Source organism: Herpailurus yagouaroundi, unplaced genomic scaffold, assembly GCF_014898765.1.
Source record: "Herpailurus yagouaroundi ecotype Mexico unplaced genomic scaffold, PumYag 67375, whole genome shotgun sequence".
NCBI lineage: Eukaryota > Metazoa > Chordata > Mammalia > Carnivora > Felidae > Herpailurus > Herpailurus yagouaroundi.
The window spans coordinates 221815-243158 of NW_024420192.1; the positions used below are offsets into that span (position 1 = coordinate 221815).

General features: G+C 36.2%; 1 protein-coding gene across 1 annotated transcript in view; it reads left to right on the plus strand.

Moving 5' to 3' along the window:
- The window catches only part of CHIC1 (cysteine rich hydrophobic domain 1), a 158434-nt gene extending 141797 nt beyond the window's left edge, over positions 1 to 16637 (plus strand). The window contains exons 4-6 of the mRNA XM_040467206.1: positions 8510 to 8566; positions 8824 to 8883; positions 10450 to 16637. Of these exons, the coding sequence (XP_040323140.1) occupies positions 8510 to 8566; positions 8824 to 8883; positions 10450 to 10500 (168 nt within the window). The 3' untranslated portion in view covers positions 10501 to 16637. The remainder of the gene's footprint in view (positions 1 to 8509; positions 8567 to 8823; positions 8884 to 10449) is intronic.
- Positions 16638 to 21344: the final 4707 nt, after the last annotated feature.

Sequence of the window (21344 nt, forward strand, 5' to 3'; positions counted from 1 at the left end):
CCTACCAAGGTTTGAACCTTTGAGCACTCAATCAGATGCTTACCAATTCCCCACTCCAATGTTGGGCCAACACTACTCTACAAGTCCTCCATAAAATAGTTAATCACACCCAAACCTGCTGGATGTGCTTGCCCCTCAGCTGGAGGGCTTACTTAGCCACTCCCATCCCTTTGACCTGAGAAGCTCCTGAAAATCTGAAAACCAACACCTGTCTTAATTGGGCCCCTGGCCACTGGGGTCCATCTCACAAATGCCAACAATCTAATCTGTACAGTCCCTGAAGGTATGAACAGTACCTCTCTATGCAGAAGAAATATAACCTTAAAGAGGAATACAACCCTATGTTCAACCCCTGGGGTGTTCTATCTGTGTTCTGATTTGGCCTACTGATGCTTAGAGGCCAACTGGACTCAGATATCAGATATGTTATTCCATCTTCCTAACCCCAGAGATATCCAAATACACTGAAGATCAGCTCCTAACAGCCTTTAGCCCCAAGTCCTGGGCTAAACAAGCAGTCCTGCTACCTGTTCTGATAGGAGCAGGAATTGTGACAGGAATAGGAACTGGAGTAGGGGGCATAGGTTCATCCGTAGGACTCTACCATAGACTATCTCAAGAGATAAATGAGGACTTGGAATGGGTGGAAGATTCTCTGGTAACCTTACAAAACCAAATAAACTCTCTGGTGGCAGTGACCCTCCAAAATTGGCAAGCCCTTCACCTCCTCACTTCAGAAAAAGGAGGGACATGCATCTTTCTGGGGGAGCAATGTTGCTATTTCATAAACCAGTCAGGAATAGTTACAACTAAGGTTAAGGAACCCATCTGCTCACAGATTGGGCATCCTGGCTTCCTGTCCTGGTGGGGCCCCTCCTCTTCATAATTTTACTTGTATCCATTGGCCCCTGTATACTGAATGCCATGGTATGTTTTATTGAAAACACTGTTACTCACCAAATTACGGTACGTGTCTTAGCCTTCCTGTAGTACCAGCCTGTAAAACTGAAAGGTGATGCCTACTAAAAGTTTTTTTTAAAGGCATCAAAAGGGGGAATGTTGGAGAAGTGAATAAAATATGCCAAAGATGGCCTATGGGGCTAAAACAGACTCTAGTCTCCAGCTTAGCGACCCCTCCTCTGGGTTCTTCTTCCTTTGTTGCGCGCGTGAAAACCCCCACAGATATGGAAGCTGACGACTATAAATTACCCTCCCCACTTGCATTTGGCGCTCAGATCTTTGGAGAAATGGTCTCCTCTGAGCCCACCAGTGTTAAATAAATCTCCGATCCACCAAGATCTCTGAGTGCCGCTTGGTTTTTCCACCAGCGTTCCAGCCTGGGTCCATAACACAGGGAGCTGAGAGATATGGAGAACTGCCTGTCACTCAGCTCCCAAGCTTGCTAAAATAGTTCCTCCACAAAGTAGAGCAGTGGAGATATGACTAATACTGCCTAGCTTCATTACCAAGGCTTCCCAGTGTTCTTACTTATTGTCCATAAATGCTGTTGAATAAATACTTCTCAATCTGTTGTAATCCGTTGTTCAATCTCTGGAACATTTGACTGATTATCCTTGCTAATACTGATCAGGTTAATAGTTCTCTCTCTACAAGGAAAAGATTTCCATAAGGTCCTCACATGGCCATTCTGGAAGGGCTCTCACTTTCATGATGGTATCTTTGATGCACAAAATTTTTTTAATTTTGATTAGGTCATATTTATCACATTTAAAATTTTCTTGCTTGTACTTTTTGCATCATATCTAAGAGGACTTGGCCTAACTCAAGATCACAAAGATTTACCTCTATGTTTTCTTATAGTTGTTTTAAGTCCCACCTCTTATGGTCAGGACTTTGATCTATTTTGAATTAATTTTTGAGACAGGTGTTTGAGTTCATATTTTTTTTCTCTTGGATATCCAATTGTTCCAGCCCCATTGTTGTAAATGCTATCACATGAGTCTTCTGATTCATGAACATAGAATATCTCTCCATTTATTTACCTCTTCTTTAATTTATTTTAACAGTGTTTTTAGTTTTCAATTTACAAGTCGTATTTCTTTTGTTGAATTTATTTCTACATATTTTGTTCTTAATTCTACTGTAAATGGTCTGTTACTCTCATTTTCAGATTGTTCATCGCTAGTAAATACAATTGATTTTTATATGTAGATCCTCATATTACTTTTCTGTCTAGTGTAACAAATTTCCACAAACTTAATGGCTTAAAACAACACCTTTTATTATCTCAGTGAAAAGTCCGGGCGTACGTAGCTCAATTGGGTTCTCCTATTAGGATCTAACAAGGCCAAAATCAAGGTGCCGGCAGAACTACATTCCTTTCTAGAGATTCTGGGAAAGAATTTTCTTCCAAACTCATTCAGATTTTGGCAAAAATTGTTTCCTTCTTAGACTTTCTCTGTGTTCCTTTCTGTCTGAAAGCTAGCAATGATTGTTTGAGTTCTTGTGCTTCAAACCCCTCTGGATGTCCTTCCATCTGCCAGAAAATGTCCTCTACTTTTAAGGGCCCTTGAGATTACATTGGTCCACCAAAATAACCCAGGGTGATATCCCTATTTTAAAGCCACATAATTAGTAACTTTAATTATATCTGCATCATCCCTTTTGCAATGTAATGTAACATGGTCACCAGTGTAACTCCAGGAGGTAAAGATCATGGAGGCCAGAATTCTACCTACCAAAGTCTCATTTCCTGCAAACTTGCTGCACTTACTTATTCTAGTAATGGTTTAGTGGATTTGTAATCTAATAACTAACTAACATGAATTCTCCCCTTGGTGAGCTACAGATAGAGACTACACCAGGTGGAGCTGTCACACAAAGAAAACTTTACTTCAGCAAATGAGATCACCAAGGGGAATAACTTCCAAACCCATGACTCCTAAGTGGGGGTAAATGGGTTTCTTTTATTTAGTGTTAGAGTGAATATTCAGAAAGGGAGGTTTTGTCATCACATGTAGAGGTATAACATCACATGCATATATTTAGGAAACTTGCCTATACATGCATCATATGTTGTTAATGAGGTTTGTACTCCTCCTTGGGCAGAGATTGTAATGAGGTAGAAGTTACTGTCAGACACTCCATGGTCCATCTGCGCAGATGTGAGCTTTGGTCAAGCTCAAACTGGTCTAAGCCTACCCGAGCTCTTTTGTTGTTTGCCTCTAAAAGATAAGGTTACCATTCTTGTGAAGAAGAGTGGAGTCAGTGAGGGTCTTGCTGGTGGCAGGTTTGACTTCATTAACTCTGTGGGGCATGTTTTCAGATTCCTTAGGGTTTTCTCTATACAAGATCATGTCTGCAGATGAAGATGGTTTCACTTTTTCTATTCCAATCTGGATACCTTTTCTTATTTTTGTCTATTCTTGTATACTTATGAAGGGCTATTTTGTGACCCAATATGTGATCTATCTTGGAGAATGTTCCATGTGCACTCGAGAAGAAAGTATATTCTGTTGCTTTGGGATGCAGAGTTCTAAATATATCTGCCAAGTCCATCTAATCCAATGTATCATTCAGGGCCCTTGTTTCTTTATTGACCATGGGTCTAGATGATCTATCCATTTCTGTAAGTGGGGTGTTAAAGTCCCCTGCAATTACCACATTGTTGTCAATAAGGTTGCTTATGTTTATGAGTAATTGTTTTATATATTTGGGGGCTCCCATATTTGGTGCATAGACATTTATAATTGTTAGCTCTTCCTGAAGGATAGACCCTGTGATTATTACGTAATGCCCTTCTTCATCTCTTCTTACAGCCTTTAATTTAAAGTCAAGTTTGTCTGATATAAATATGGCTGCTCCAGCTTTCTTTTGACTTCCAGTAGCATGATAAATTGTTCTCCATCCCCTCACTTTCAATCTGAAGGTGTCCTCACGTCTAAAATGAGTCTCTTGTAGACAGCAAATAGATGGGCCTTGTTTTTTTATCCATTCTGATACCCTATGTCTTTTGGTTGGCGCATTTAGACCATTTACATTCAGTGTTATTATAGAAAGATATGAGTTTAGAGTCATTGTGATGTGTGTAGGTTTCATGCTTGTAGTGATGTCTCTGGTACTTTGTCTCACAGGATCCCCCTTAGGATCTCTTGTAGGGCTGGTTTAGTGGTGACGAATTCCTTCAGTTTTTGTTTGTTTGGGAAGACCTTTATCTCTCCTTCTATTCTAAATGACAGATTTTCTGGATAAAGAATTCTCAGCTGCATATTTTTTCTGTTCATCACATTGAAGATTTCCTGCCATTCCTTTCTGGCCTGCCAAGTTTCAGTAGAGAGATCCGTCATGCATCTGATCGGTCTCCCTTTATATGTTAGAGCACGTTTATCCCTTGCTGCTTTCAGAATTTTATCTTTATCCTTGTATTTTGCCAGTTTCACTGATATGTCGTGCAGAAGATCAATTCAAGTTACATCTGAAGGCAGTTCTCTGTGCCTCTTGGATTTCAATGCCTTTTTCCTTCCCCAGATCGGGGAAGTTCTCAGCTATTATTTCTTCAAGTACACCTTCAGCACCTTTCCCTCTCTCTTCCTCCTCTGGAATACCAATTATGCATAGATTATTTCTCTTTAGTGCATCACTTAGTTCTCTAATTTTCCCCTCATACTCCTGGATTTTTTTTTATCTCTCTTTTTCTCAGCTTCCTCTTTTTCCATAATTTTATCTTCCAGTTCACCTATTCTCTCCTCTGCCTCTTTAATCTGTGCTGTGGTTGTCTCCATTTTATTTTGCAGCTCATTTATAGCATTTTTTAGCTCCTCCTGGCTGTTCCTTAGTCCCTTGATCTCTGTAGCAAGAGATTCTCTGCTGTCCTCTATACTGTTTTCAAGCCCAGTGATTAATTTTATGACTATTATTCTAATTTCACTTTCTGTTATATTGTTTAAATCCTTTTTGATCAGTTCACTAGCTGTCGTTATTTCCTGGAGATTCTTTTGAGGGGAATTCTTCCATTTCATCCTTTTGGGTAGGCCCTGGAGTGGTGAGGAACTGCGGGGCACTTCCCCTGTGCTGTCTTGAATAACTTGCGTTGGTGGGCGGGGCCGCAGTCAGACCTGATGTCTGCCCCCAGCCCACCACTGGGGCCACAGTCAGACTGGTGTGTACCTTCTCTTCCCCTCTCCTAGGGGCGGGATTCACTGTGGGGTGGCGTGGCCCATCTGGGCTACTTGCACACTGCCAGGCTTGTGGTGCTGGGGATCTGGCGTAGTAGCTGTGGTGGATCGGCAAGGTGCACAGGGGAAGGAAGGGCAGGCTCAGCTCACTTTTCCTTTGGTGATCTGCTTCACGAGGGGCCCTGCGGCACCGGGAGTGAGTCAGACCTGCTGCTGGAGGGATGGATCCACAGAAGCACAGCGTTGGGTGTTTGCGAGGTGCAAGCAAGTTCCCTGGCAGGAACTGGTTCCCTTTGGGATTTTGGCTGGGGGATGGGCGAGGGAGATGGCACTTGCGAGCACCTTTGTTCCCCACCAAGCTGCGTTCTGTTGTCAGGGGCTCAACAACTCTCCCTCCCGTTGTCTTCCAGCCCTCCCATTCTCCGAGCAGAGCTGTTAACTTATAACCTTCCAGATGTTAAGTCCCACTTGCTGTCAGAACACACTCCGTCCGGCCCCTCCACTTTTGCAAGCCAGACTCGGGGGCTCTGCTTGGCTGGCGGGCTGCCCCTCCACCCCGGCTCCCTCCTGCCGGTCCGTGTAGTGCGCACCTCCTCTCCACCCTTCCTATCCTCTTCTGTGGGCCTCTCGTCTATGCTTGGCTCTGAAGAATCCATTCTGCTAGTCTTCTGGTGGTTTTCTGGGTTATTTAGGCAGGTGTGGGTGGAATCTAACTGATCAGCAGGACATGGTGAGCCCAGCGTCCTCCTAGGCCACCATCTTCCCACCACCACCTCTTATTTTTGTCTATACCTTCTAGTACAACGTTGAATAAAACTAGTGGGAGGAGACATTCTTGTCTTTTTCTGATCTTAAGAGGAAAAGAGTCTCTCCATTAAGTATATTAACTGCAGTTTTTTGTAGATGCTTTTTGTCAGGTTGAGGAAGTTCACATTAATTCCTAGGGTTTTTTAGGATTTTTATCATGAATGAATATTGGATTTTGTCCAATGTTTTTTCTAAATCTATGAAGATGATAATGTCATTTTTGTCCTTTATTCTACTAATACAATGTATTGCACCAATTTATTTTTATGTTCCTGAAATAAATTCCACTTGGTTATGATATATAATCTTTTTCATATGTTGTTAGATTCAGTTTGCTAGTATTTTGTTGAGAATTTTTTGTTTATGTTCATGGTATTATTTCCTCTATGACTGTTTGGTAGAATTCATCATTAAAACCATCTGGGCCTGGATTTTTCTTTGTGGAAAGATTTATAATTACTAATTCAATCTCTGTATTTGTTACCCATCTGATTTTGTTTACAGAGATTCTATCAAGTATAGTAGCTCCAAGGTATACTCTAGCTGGCATTGTTGCTGATCTGACCCAATGTGAATTAACTGAATACAATTGCCATTTATTTTTAACCTACATAGTTGAATGAATAGAAGTTTCTTATGTGTTGGTGCTTTGGAAATCATTTCAGATACTGGTTTGTAAATCATTTAATTTTAGGAAGTAATTTAAAATTTTTTTTTTTTGCATGCGGAAAAAAAATTTTTTTTTAATATATGAAATATATTGTCAGATTGGTTTCCATACAACACCCAGTGCTCATCCTAAAAGGTGCCCTCCTCAATACCCATCACCCACCCTCTCCTCCCTCCCACCCCCCATCAACCCTCAGTTTGTTCTCAGTTTTTAACAGTCTCTTATGCTTTGGCTCTCTCCCACTCTAACCTCTTTTTTTTTTTTCTTTTTTCTTTTTTCCTCCCCCTCCTCCATGGGTTCCTGTTAAGTTTCTCAGGATCCATATGAAACCATATGGTTTCACTCTTATGTGGATCGTGAGTAATTTTAAATTTTAACAGTGCCTTTTTATCAGAAACCTAATAAAAGTCTTCCAATTAAGAGTTGAAAATGTGGGGGTGCCTCGGTGGCTCAGTCGGTTAAGCGTCCAACTTTGGCTCGGGTCATGATCTCATGGTTTGTGGGTTCAAGCCCTGCGTCAGGATCTGTGCTGACAGCTCAGACATCTGGAGCCTGCTTCAGATTCTGTGTCCCCCCCTCTCTCTGCCCCTCCCATGCTCATGCTCTGTCTCTCTCTGTCTCTCAATAATAAATAAACGTTAAAAAAAATAATAAAAATAATAGAGTTGAAATGTGTAATATTGTTCTATTTTAATTATCTTGAAGTTTTATAAACTTTTCTTCCTCTCTACAAAATACATACAACTATGGGGCGCCTGGGTGGCGCAGTCGGTTAAGCGTCTGACTTCAGCCAGGTCACGATCTCGTGGTCCATGAGTTCGAGCCCCGCGTCGGGCTCTGGGCTGATGGCTCAGAGCCTGGAGCCTGTTTCCGATTCTGTGTTTCCCTCTCTCTCTCTGCCCCTCCCCTGTTCATGCTCTGTCTCTCTCTGTCCCAAAAATAAATAAACGTTGAAAAAAAAAATTAAAAAAAAAAAAAAAAAACCAAAATACATACAACTCCAAATAGAGAAATTCAGCCTCTGTCCCCTTGTTTAGGACAGTGCTACTTCTCATTCATATTTTTTCCTCTAAGTACAAGTTTTCTGACTGGCTCTTTTTTTGTTTTATTTTTAAAATTAATTAATTAATTAATTTTGAGAGAAATAGAGCATGAGCAGGGGAGGGGCAAAGAAAGAGGGAGAGAGGGAGAATCCCAAGCAGACTCTGCACCATCAGCATGGAACTTAACACAGGGCTTGAACCCATGAACCATGAGATCATGACCTGAGCTGAAACCAAGAGTCAGATGCTTAACCAACTGAGCCACCCAGGCAACCCCTGACTGGCTGTTTTTAATATGTTCTTTTCAATGGAAATTCTGATATATGTTGACTTGCTTTATTCAACTTGTAGACCTCTAGTGACTACTGTATCCAAGGCATTGTGCTAGGAACTCTGATAGGAAAACTCTGTAAAGACTCAGATTAGCTTGGTATATTACATGTATATTGAAAAAGTAACCCTATAAAAAGGTATATGAAAGTCAAGATTAGGTCCATAAATGGACTGCTAGCAACATTGGTAATGATTTCACAATAGTCCAGTGAATGGACTCACCACACAGAACAATTTGTACATATTTCATTTTGAAAAGCATATATTAAAAATCCATATACACGGATGTGGGTGTGTGAAGAGGTGGGGAAAGAGAGAGACCTCATAATAACAGTATAATACTTGCTCAAAATATTACTCCTCTTTTGGAAGTTTCTGTTACTTTGCTTTTTTTCTGATTCCAATAGAAAACAAAAGGAGAAAATAATGGGATTTTACAAACAAGCAGAAAAATACAGATACACATAGTTTACAAAGTTCTTTAGTTCATCTTGTAACAAAGTCTTCATTCTTTCTCTTAGACCAGAAGATCAATTCAAAAGTTATTAGAATGGGAAAATAACAGATTATATCACAAGGTAAGAAAGTTTAAACAAATAAGTGCCCCATTTATATATTTGCATTATTAAGTTGAAAAAAATGGGATTTTTTTCAGGCCACAAAAGAATGAATTAGAGAATTAATATTCAATTTTAATATATATTCTTTACAAGTTATTTTTAAATGCTATGTTATATATCTTATGCTTATACCTGGATGGTTTTCAGTGATTTATTCAAATGTTATAGGTAATATAAATTGATATAGAAATTCTTAACAAACTGTACTTTCTTAGCTTGCTTTGCACTGGAAGTTGACTAAAAGGAAATGCGAAACTAGCAATATGATGGAGTATGTAAGTATGCAGTTGTTTTTAGTTACTTTCTTTTGGATTCCATTCTAAATTTTTTTAATGTCTTTATTTATTTTTGAGAGATAGAGCATGCGCATGAGCCAGGGAGGGGCAGAATGAGAGGGAGACAGAATCCAAAGCAGGTTCCAGGCTCTGAGCTGTCAGCACAGACCTGACTCAGGGCTCGAGCTCATGAACCTTGAGATCATGACCTGAGCCAAACGAAGTCAGACACTTAACCAACAGAGCCACCCAGGCGCCCCTGGATTCCATTCTAAATGTTACATTTCACTATGCTTATCATTTGTCAGTTCTTCTTTCTACCTTTTTCTCCTCAGCCTGAGCTTTTGTCGGTTGAAAAATGGAGGTTTCCTTCCATCTTCTTTAGATCTGTAGGCAACATAAAATATCTTGAAACCTAGGGATTACTTAGATCTTAGAAAAATTTCAGTTTGTATGCTCCAGTGAAAACATTGCACAGCCTTAATTTTCTTTTAATATAAGTGCAGACCATCACATGATGATGGACACAGCTGCTGTTGAACAACATATTTCTAAATGTTATCTTGTCAAAACTTGCATAAAGTAGGAATTGAGTTCTGAATTCTGGATTCATGTTCCTGGCTTTTTTTCTAAGCTGACATTTAATTTTTAACAAAGAAATTATAGGTTCTATTTTTTTTTTAATGAAAGCTATGCAGTCTTAATCACAAAACACAAATTCACATATAGCCAAAGTGACAACTACCACATCATTAACACTCAAAAGATATGAAATTTATCTAAGCTTCAAGTTGCTGACATGTAGTCTGTATTTAATACATAAACGTTCCTTTTCTGTTTTATAAATAACGATTATTACATTATCTTTCTCCACTTTGAAAAGCTTAGGGAAAAAAATGTGCAAATGACTGACCACAAATCTCAAATCCACTACAGGCAAAAACCTTATATAAAATATTACAAATTTATACATTAAATTTATAAGTAAAATATTAAATATAAATTTAACATATACATTTATACAAGTTTATAAATATCTTAGGTTCTTATTACTGTATTTTCAACCTTTAATTAAAATATTTTAATCAATCCATTTGGATATTTCATTATCTTTTATAAACAACTTATAAAAGAAAGTAGGAACCAATATCAGTTGCTTTAATTGAAAATATGTACATATAATATACAGAAAAGGTATTTTTTCCAATCTATATAACAGTTTTAACCTCTTCTACTTTGTTAAAAAAAAAAAGAGGGTAGGAGGTGAAGAAGGACATAATAATGTAAGAGGGTTTGCATTTTTGCAGTTAAATAATTATTGTAAATTAAGTCATAGAAACTGTTAGCTACAATAAGTAGTTATGTTTGCCAGTTTAATTTAATTGCCAGTCTAATGATAACTTGTAGTAAATCCTTTTTATAACTGTTTTATATATTTAATTTACTTTATACTAGAGGACCAAAACACAGTCCTGTGAAAAATGATTATAGACTTTCTGGGTTATATATGTTATAGTAAATGCAAATTGTTTTATCAATATATTCTTGTTTGTTTTTATTTTACAGGTTATACTAATAGAATTCTTACCAAAATATCCCATATTCCGACCTGACTGAGGAATTTTATTCAGTCACTTCTGTGTTACTTGTCATTTCCTACCCTTAGTGCCTTGTAGATGATTTTGGAATGAAGATGGTCTCCTTTGCTCTGTTCAACTTATTCTTTATTTCTTATTCTTATTCTTTAGAATATTCTCCTTACTCTTTTATTTATGTTGGTTTTAGAAGAAAATTTGCACATCTTTTTTTGTTGTTGTTAAATGAGGCTTGTGTTTTGCACTTTCAATTTTTAAATAAATACACAGAGACTTATATGTATATATATAGTTGCCACTAAAGATAAAAAACATCAGTGCCGGTGTTTCAAAAAAAAAAAATTTGTTCTGAGCATGCTGCCTTATAATTTTCATACTCACTGTTTCTTAAATATGCATCATTTTTCTAGGCTATTTAATGCTCTGTAATCCCTTACTGGACATAAGTAAATAAGCTTTTGGTAGCTTTTAGAAATGGTTTTACTCTTACTTGCTTTTAAAGGACATGCGATTAACAGCACTGGTTTTGTCCTGCACTTTGCTAAATTATCACTTATGTTAGTGGATAAAATATTTAAACTCTTAAAAGACTTGTAAATATTGTCTCTTTGCATAACAAAATGTGATATGCCATGGTTTACAGAATGTAATATTACTCTTACTGTATTGCCAACAAATCTGCATAGATTTTAATATGAATGAAGTTTGCAAGCATCCTTTTGAATGTATAGACTGTTAACATGTTTTATGGCAGAGCCATGAGTTTGTTAAAATTTCAGGTGTAGGGCAGGATTGCCCTTTCTAATGAGTGGATTAAAATTGAAGTTGTTGTCTGAGATATTCTGCATTGCACCTGAAACCAAGAACCTTACTTTTTCCATTTAATTTAATAATATCCATTTTGTCCTCCACTCCCACCCCCCAAAAAATTCATTTGATATCCAACCAACACATTTCACAGCCTCGCTGTACTTATTTCCTGTTATGTATCCTTTCCCCCTTTTGAAAATACACCCAGTTATCTTTAAGGAGTATTTCAAGATTTCAGTCTTGGGAGGTGTCTAGATCTTCATGAAAGCCACTGCTAATCCCTTTTTGGAGTTCTGATATTCTGCTTTGGGAAAGAGGGAGAGGTAATTGAGAAGCTGTACTTAAAGAATACATAGTGGCTGATTCATAATTGATAAAATATTCTTTATATTTTTGATGATCTTTTTTAAACATTTAGATATTATTAATGAGGAAAGACAAGTACTTATACAAAAAGTATTTTAGTTTATAAATTCACCACACATGTAGCCTTTTCACTGACATGTACATATTTCTCTTTCTCCTCCCAAGTAAGAGGAGTGAGAATACCACACTTAATTTGAATTTTTAACATAATTAAAGCTTTATATTGTGTTAATTGAACTGCAAATATATGCCTGTATATAGGCATTATTTGTAATTCCTATTGCTAAAAAGAAATTAAAAGTATCTGAGACTGAATAATACCCTATTTGTCATCTTACTAGTTTTAGTAAAACTTTTTGGACAAACGTTTATCCCAGTGAACAGAACAGTCATTTCTTCATAAAAGGTCAAGTCTTTAAAGCCATTTTTAAAATTTATGCCTAATTTGAAATCCACGGTCCTGGACCAATAGAAGAAGAGGGGAAAAAGCGACACTGTTTGATCTATGACTGTAATTGTTTGCACACTTTTCCACCTCCCTCTGTAGAACCCCATTACCCCCATGCCACCAAGCCATCCAGAATCTTTAACTTTTAATATGTGTGCCTGTAAATATCATTTGTCTGTCTGCTGCAAAATTAAATATGTATTTTTATAGACAAGGTGGAAACCTCTAAAAATGCATACCAAATGTCTTGTTTTATAGCTAAGGTCAGGGAAAAATTGTATCTGTGGTTTATGCTCCAGCTAATATTATCAGGTTTATGCTTCAAACTGTGATTGTGTAATACCAAATTGATTTCCGGAATACAACATTCCTAATTACCAATGATAGAATAATTTTAAGTGTCAATCCTTAAAATTTTATTTTTTTCTGTATACTTAGAATCTGGCCATGTGATGGTTATAGTAACTTTTCTGCCATGTATAAATCACACTTGGTTTTGCTCAAAGAACAGCACGAAGTGGTGAACTGTTTCTATGAAACAAATATTGAGACAGAAATTGAGTGCATCTGGAGGTGACAGAATATAACTTGAGTTACAGTAACATTTGTCATAAAAAATCATTTCCCAGCATTTGTAAACTTTTTTTTAATACCTCCTCTAGTTGCTTTTAAATGTATTATTTTATTGTTCATATGCTGGTTGACTCATCTTATTTTCTTGAACTACTCAGAAAATACACAATTTTCTTTCTTCTTTCTTATATGACTGCTTTTCCAAACTATTTTCCTATGAAGCAGGCTGATTAGCAGTTGGGGATTTTGGAGTGCTTTGGTGGAGGGTGTTTTCTTTTCAATGAAATTGGCAGCAGTGAATGATGAAATGGCAAAGCACAATGTGGTCATTAATTACTCCCCCATTGACCTTTTTTTTCTTTTATCCTCAGGATAAAGCATACTTGGATATTTCTGTCAAGTTAGCAGAATATTTTTGTGAAAGCTGTTTTTAGGTTTAATAAAGTAATTGGGAATTTCTTTGTTACATGATATTCTTTTATGAAACCTGCTGTGGTAGTTTCCAGAGAAAATAACATCTAGTTGCCAAAGTATATAAATCTCCCAAAGCTTTGAAGTTGTAAGCTAAAACCATTGCTTCTTTGACTTCTGTTATGCATCTCCATCCCAATGCCCCTTTAAACAACTAAATTATGTAGAAAATGAAATTAAGCCCTAACCTTTTTCAGCTACTCTCTGTTCCCTCCTACCCACTCTATTAATTTAGGAAAGACACCATTGTAGTTGAACATTAGAAGCAGACGGAGAAGTGCCTTGTCTTTTTTGAACAAAGATAACATTTTATGTTGAAGGAACCAGAATGAATGAATTGGTAGATCATTAGATTTAAAACCATCCTTTTCAAGTATTAGAATATTTCACTAGCATATTATATTTCTTCTATTTATTATTTAAAGCATGTTTCTTTGTTTTCCCCTAATCATATTATGTTAGTGTTAAAATATTACAGGACTATCAATCACTTACAAAACTGGTATAATTCTAATGTTAGTAAATATGTAATTCAACATGGTTCTGAAAAAACAATGGTCTTTGAAGCCCTACAAAAACCCCTTAAGTATTTAATATACATACTATTTATATTATGATCTATAAACACTAATGTCTGATCAGTTAATCTGTGTTAGCATTTAGCACTCTGCCATTTTTAATGAAATTCTTATTTTTTCATAATTTGACTGACATTACATAACATTTGTAAGGCATAGAACAAATAAGGTTTTTCCAAGTGTATGAGAGCTTTTAAAAATTATTAGCATTTTAATTTTGTTTACAAATAAACTACCACTTAAAAAAATCAAACCTCACTACTTGAACATAATACCCCAAACAATACTTCATTAGAATGAACTATGTTGACCTAGGGGGATGTAGAAATTATATACATTCATTTAACTGGAGTAGTTTCACATATGGAAATACTTTTTGCTAATTGGATTATAAGATGTCCAAATTCATCAAAGCTAAGTCCTCTTATGCTTATAAAATTCTGCTTTAAAAAAATTCATTTTGCAACAATTGTCAAATTGTTCAGGTTCCTTTAAATGATGAACTATTGGGAAATTTTCCACAGAAAAGGAATATATTTTGTTAATAATACTTGTTCATGTAATATGGAGACTGAAAAAGGGGATATGTATATCCTTATCTTGCCCCAAATTTCTCTTTTGTGATTCTGAGCCAGGCTTTTCATGTTGATGATGGCAACATAAGAATATATTCCATTATATGTGGACTTCATCAGATTCATACTATATGAGGAAATTATCTATTATGGGCTTTGGACAATTCACTTAAATTACATGTCAGTCTCTTTATCTATAAAGTCATGGGGTTGAACTTAGAGCTGGACAGAAAATTAGAGATGACCTAACATTCTGTGATTCTAGGAATCCTTAGGAAAATTTTATTCTACAGAATCTCAGAATGATTTTTCTCAGAACTACTACCCTTGGTGGAAATTCTCACAGTGCCTTGCACACAATAAATGTTTGATTTGCCAACTGGCTCCCAGTTCATGTGTGTTCATGTCACACAGACTCAAATAACTGATACCTGCTAGACCTCAGCCCCTCTATGGTGATAAAAATAAGTGTAGTTTCCCTAGGAACCGAGGACTAAGGTCTGTGAGCTTTGCATATGTGGAATCTGATTATGCATTTGGTATCCAGGCAAGAATTATAACTGTGACAATAATGGAGATATGGGAGGACCTATTTTGACAATGATGTGAAAAGTTTCATATCCTGTCCAATATCTGCTTCAGTGTCTTACCAATTTCCACATCCTCAAAAAGATTTATTGGAACAAATTGATGTTAGATGGAAAGAAAAGTAGTATGGAATTCAAACCCAAATCATTCTGGTTTAATTCTTAGCTCTGCTGCTTAATTCCTCTGTACCTCATGTCCTCATTGTGGAAGTGGGGACAATAATCTGGACCTACCTCACAGGGGAATTGAGGATTTTTTTCATATATTAATGTGCTTTTGAAGTTGACTGAAAGATATACTGAATATCATAATTTTGTAATTTCTAAACACATTCCTTTAAATCTATGTTGTTATGTTTTCTTTCTCAGTCAAACCCTACAGAACGAGTGTTGCAGTTAATCTATTTTATCAGTAGTAAATTTTGTTATTAATCCCCTATATGTTAACACGAGTAATTGTGTTATGTTAATTAATTCTTGACTTAGGGAGGAAAAGCAGGTGGATGTAAACCAATGGTTCCCAACTTGGGAAAGATAAAGATAGCAGTGGGGACATCCTTGAACCTTTTTTATATTTCAAAAAGTATACCAGGAATCATACATTTATCTATAATATTTCTGCTGCACAAGCCAACTAAGTCATTGAATTTCCATGCATTTTGTTTATATTTTTTCAATCCTGCCTAACATACTACTGGTTATCCCACACTAATCAGAAGTTGTGAATGACAATTGTTTTGATTAGTAAAAGAATGAAAAAGCCTATTGTTACATGCAGTTTAGTAAATAAAATACTTGAAAACATGGGGAAGGAATAATAAAGGGATCCCTATGGTAAAAATATTGGAAGCCACTTTTATAAAGGAACTAAGATTATTTGGCCCTCTCCACCAGGTTACTACCCAGTCCCTAAATAATGAAATGCTAGACTGTGTGTGTGTGTGTGTGTGTGTGTGTGTGTGTTGGCTAGATTGAGCTACATAATTTCAAGTTAGAATCTGCCTTCTGTTTTCTTCTGTTTCAGGATGATAACTGAGCTAATTTATTTGGATTGCAAATGTGGAAAGTGTTATAATATGTTCTAGCATTGGAGTAAATATCAACTTCTGAGTCTCAAAGTAGTTCTGTATATAAACTCAACATTGTGAGTCTAGGCAATAATTTCTCAAATGTCCCTTTTATTCCTGCTTATTTGTTTGCTTTTATCTTGGCTTAATTTTCTTAATTTTTCCTTTTTTCTAGTAAGCAAATAGTGTAAAATTGTTTTAATGCCTGAACTTTGAACAAATTACAGATGTTTGAAATTATATAATCTACAAGCTAGTTCACCCTCCTTGGATTAACCACATACAAATATGAATCTCAGCTGCAAAAACAGGAAATTCTGGTAGCTGGAAGGTGAGCATTGATCCAAAACATCTATTTGAAAAACCTAAGATTTCTTTTTGGCAGAGGATTCCTATGGAGACAGCTTTATCAGAAAAGAATACAAGTGGATATGTCCATTCAAACCAAGAACATTTGTGCATCTTGTATTGTTACATAGCCTGTGGAATGAATTTATTTTTCTTCCAAGTTTGAGAGTGACTCCCCTGAAAGAACTCAACCTATATACATACAGCTGTGCCAAAATGAAGGACACCTGCCTCTCTGAAACTTTCACTGCTGCTTCTGTTGTTCACTTGTCAGATATAAAATTTTATTATCTCAGGATGCAAAATTACAATAAAGCGCAAATCTATGTTAATGAATTGTGTGTTCTTTGGTGCATCCTTCCTTTCTTCCTACTCTTCCCTGTTTTCACCATTCTAAGGCTTCTTTTTAAAAGCCTTACTTAAGGATTCCTTTTAAAAATTGTATTTTGCATATTGCCTCTTCCTGCATTTGCTAGTGTTACGTCTGACCCTGTAATTACTTCATGCTATCTATTGGCTTGGGGGGCCTTTATTGTGCCCAGAGCTTGGTATTTAGCTAAGTAGGAATTCATTTCTAAACTACCTTGCATGCCTAGCTGTGAACTACAAAATTAAAAGTAAAGTGAAGTGGTAGTCCACCTTACTAAGCATAATTTTTAGTGTAAAAAATGTTGACATATGTCGGTACTTGGCAAAAATTTTGACTCCTCTTGTCATCAGATTGTTATACAAAATTCAAATGTTAACATCTTCTACTTGAGTTACTACTCAAGCTATCATGCAACATTAAATTTTTTTTAAAACTATCCCAAACTTTTGCAAATTCAGCAAAGCAGCAAAATGTAACATAACAAGAAAAAATGTTTCCCATCATCTTTGATAATTATACTGAATATTTTTTAAAAGACTTTAAATTTTAAAACGTTAAAGTAGAGATGACACACTTAAACCTACAGGGAAGTTTCATGTTTTGTTTTAAAGTTCTTTTTGGGGGGGGGCGCCTGGGTGGCTCAGGTTGGAGCCCCACATTGGGCTTTATGCTGGCAACGTGGAACTTGCTTGGGATTCTGTCTCTGCTCTTCCCCTGCTCACTCGCTCGCTCTCTAAATAAATATACTTAGAATTCTTTTTTCAAACTTTATGAATGGAGCAAAAATCTATACTTCTTATTGATAACTTCTTGGGTGTGGTGTAGGATGCACTCTATGGGAAATACTTTCACATTACATTTTCTATTGTTGAAGGCAGAAGCCACACATGTCATTAAATAATATTTAACACGTGGGATATTTACCTACCTAAATGTAGGAAATTCTCTGGGGGATACTAGAATTCTCCAGTTGTAATTACCATAAATCGGAGTTGTGATCCCTTTTCTGTCATCTGAGTGACCTCTAGCAGAAATCAGGACACTCAGTGAGTTTGATTTTATCCATCATCCCCAAGGTCGGTTGTTAGATCAAGGTTGCAAACTAAAATGTAGTCAGTCCTCTGACAGATATGTTTTTTTGACTTGCAGAATTTTTTCACACATTTTGAATTAGTTGCCAGCACTTAAAATTAAGAGACTTCACATAGAAATCCAGATTTCTGACTTCTTTTGAGAAATTTCACATGTGAACAATTAGCTAGCACTGAGTAGCAGCAACCTGCCCTTTTTGGAAGGAGTATGTACTTTTTGTTTTACCATGGTCATTACTGTTTTCTCTTGTCTCCCTGAAACTCAGGTTGTGTTCTTATGGTATAGTTAAAAAGAAAGCAAAATATTCCATGTCTCTTTCAAAATTGAGGAAAAAATACTGACCATGATAGCTACATATATTCTTTCTAAAAATTGGTAGGGAGGGGATGGAGAGTAGGGTTATATTTTTGTTTTGTGTTTTTTTGGTGGAGGGGAGCTGTTTTCTTACAAATGACTGGCTGATTTCATGATTCCTGAGCTAGACAATCTCTAAAGCCTCATTTAATTCTGACATTGTAAGTTTCCATGAGATGATTTTATAACAATGATGTATTTCAAATTATTATGCCTTTGAAGATCAGTATATGATAAATGGATAGTGGTTATAAATCTAGTCAGGCTTCCAAATGGAATAGGGGCATCAAAGACCCCTTAGTGAAACACAGCCACAAGCAGGGAGGACACACACATTATTTTATTTTATTTTTTTGAATAAGATTTTTTTAATATAATTGATTGTCAGATTGGTTTCCATACAACACCCAGTACTCATCCCAACAAGTACCCTCAACACACATTATTTCAGAACTAATTTTTGCTCAAAAGCTTTTCAATGAAGGTCTGGTCAAGCACCCAAAGCAGTGCCTACCTTATTTCCCAAAGGTGATACTGCCCAAGGTGACACTACCATGATAAAACCTCTAGGTAGGAATCCATAAAACCTATCCTATGTTTTGTTATTTAGATAGGACTACTGATTGTTTCTCTTTTTTATGCTATGTTGAACCAAGATGATATTAATCTAAAAGAAAATTTAGACTTATTTCAAAATTAGGCTATTGTTTTTTCCCTTCTGTAAAAGAATACTCAAAAAATAGATTAATATTATTTCACTCCTATGTGGAATCTAAAAAAAAAAATTGAATAAACAAAAAGAATCAGAACTATAAATACAGAGAACAAACTGATGGTTACCAGAGGGAAGGGGTTTAGGGAATTGGGAAAAATGGGTGAAGGGGAATGTGAGATATAGGCTTCCAGTAATGGAATGAACAAGTCACTAGAATAAAAGGCACAACATGGGGAAAATAGTCAATATTGTAATAGTGTTGTATGATGACAGATGGTAGGTACACTTATGCTAAGCACAGTATAACATATAAAAAAGTTGAATCGGTATGTTGTACACCTGAAACTAATGTAACATTTTGTGCTAACTATACTAAAATAAAACATTTTAGAAAAATAGGTTAGAGACTCAATATGTTTAGATTCTGCAACCAAAACTAACTCAGGTTTTGCTTTAATGGGGCCTGTATTATGGTCTGGTGGATGAAAAATTGGCCATTAAGATATTTTTTCTTTATTATAAAAATATTGTCTTCCACTAGAAAGTAAAAGAAGCATGAAGAAGAAAATAAAAGTTTCCCATAACCCCATCATCCACAACTTTTTTAACATGTTTTAAATATTACTACATAACATTTTTATGTGTCTGTGTAGTGGATTTTAAAAAGAAAAATTTTAATTACATTGTATGCCATGTGCTACTTTTACAGTTTCATATTTTCCCATATCAATACATAATCTTTGAAACTAAATTATGTTTATATAAAAGTACGATGGTTGCATATGCCATAACGTCCCATTGTTTGTATTTAGTTTGTTTTCAGTGTTTTGCTTTTATAAATAATGACTTCATGAGCATTTTTATACATAAATCTTCACTTGAATCTGGTAATTTCCTTCAGAAAGATTCCTATAAATTATTAGGTGAAGGCATATGAAGTCTTTATAGCTCTTGATGTATATTGTAAAATTGCTTTAAGAGAGGCATGGGAGATGTGACACCCATAAACAGTATTTCTGTCTTCCTCTGAATAGATGGGGAAAATTAGCAAGAATTAATATAGACACAATACTTAGAGGTGCTAATTGAGGTGCAGTACTGTGAAAATTGGAAGGATCAAACTGGCATCCCCAGCAGCTAAGAGTAGAACAGAGGGTCCTTGCTCTTCCACTTAAGGGCATGTGGGACAGCATCCTCAGCCCTGCAGATCTGTCCCTACAAGTCAGTGCTAAAGGCCTGATCCCTTGAAAACCCCTGGCTCTCATATTCTATGATTTATAGAGCTCTGATAGCTCAGTAAAAAAACACCAGCAAATATGATTTGTGGCTGTCTGTAATTATACCCATCTTCCTATATTTCAGCAATCAGATATACTACTTCCCTTGATGGCTTTTTAAATTTGACTTTATGAAAGAGACCCTTCCTCACATATTATTTGCCATATTCTGTGTCCCTACATGGTTATTTTTCACTCTCCTAAAATGGCTGCCTCTTACCTGATTTACCAATTCTGTAAAGGCAGTCATGATTCAGGGAAAGAAGCACTGGATTTATATTACATTTATTGTAAACCTGGCTTTATACTTTCCTGCCTTCTATTTTCCTGTAGACAATCTTGAGAAAGTAGCTTAACTCTTTTAGCCTTTGTTTCTTTGGTAAAACAAATAATTACACCTAACAGAATTGTTACGATTAAGTAAGGTAATGTGAAAGGGCTGGGAAGCTATCAAATCACAGTATTTTTGTTTCTAGGGAAGAATAATTTCATAATCTATGCCTTCTGGGAGGGAAATAAATTAATCAGATTCTTTCACCAGGATTGTCTACTACTGCTTATGTTAAAAATATTGATCATTCAAAACTCTGCCAAGTTAGAAGTAGTGGGCCCTTTCTCAGTTCTTTTTACTTAGGGTCACGCCTCAAGTTCCTTTGGCAATCTTTGTACACCCATTATGTGTGTGGCCCCTGCCGCCTCTCATTTCTCTTATCTGAGAAAGCATTCTGGAATACAGTTGACCCTTGAACAACACAGGGGTTAGGGGCACCAATCCCCCATGCAGTCAAAAATCCATGTATAAATTTGACTCCCTAAAAGCTTTACTAGTAGCCTACTATTGACTGAAAGCCCTACTGATAGCATAGTTATTACACTTATTTTGTAGGTTACATGTATTATATTCCCTATTCTTACAATAAGGTAAACTAGAGATGTTATTCAAATCATAAGGAAAATACATTTATAGTACTGTACTTAAAAAAATCTATGTAGGGACACCTGGGTGGCTCAGTCGGTTAAGCATCCGACTTTGGCTCAGGTCATGATTTCGCAGTCCATGAGTTCGAGCCCCGTGTCGGGTTCTGTGCTGACAGCTCAGAGCCTGGAGCCTGTTTCAGATTCTGTGTCTCCCTCTTTCTCTCTCCTCCCCTGTTCATGCTCTGTCTCTCCTCAAAAATAAATAAACGTTAAAAAATATTAAAAAAAATCTATGTATAAATAGACCCATGCAGTTC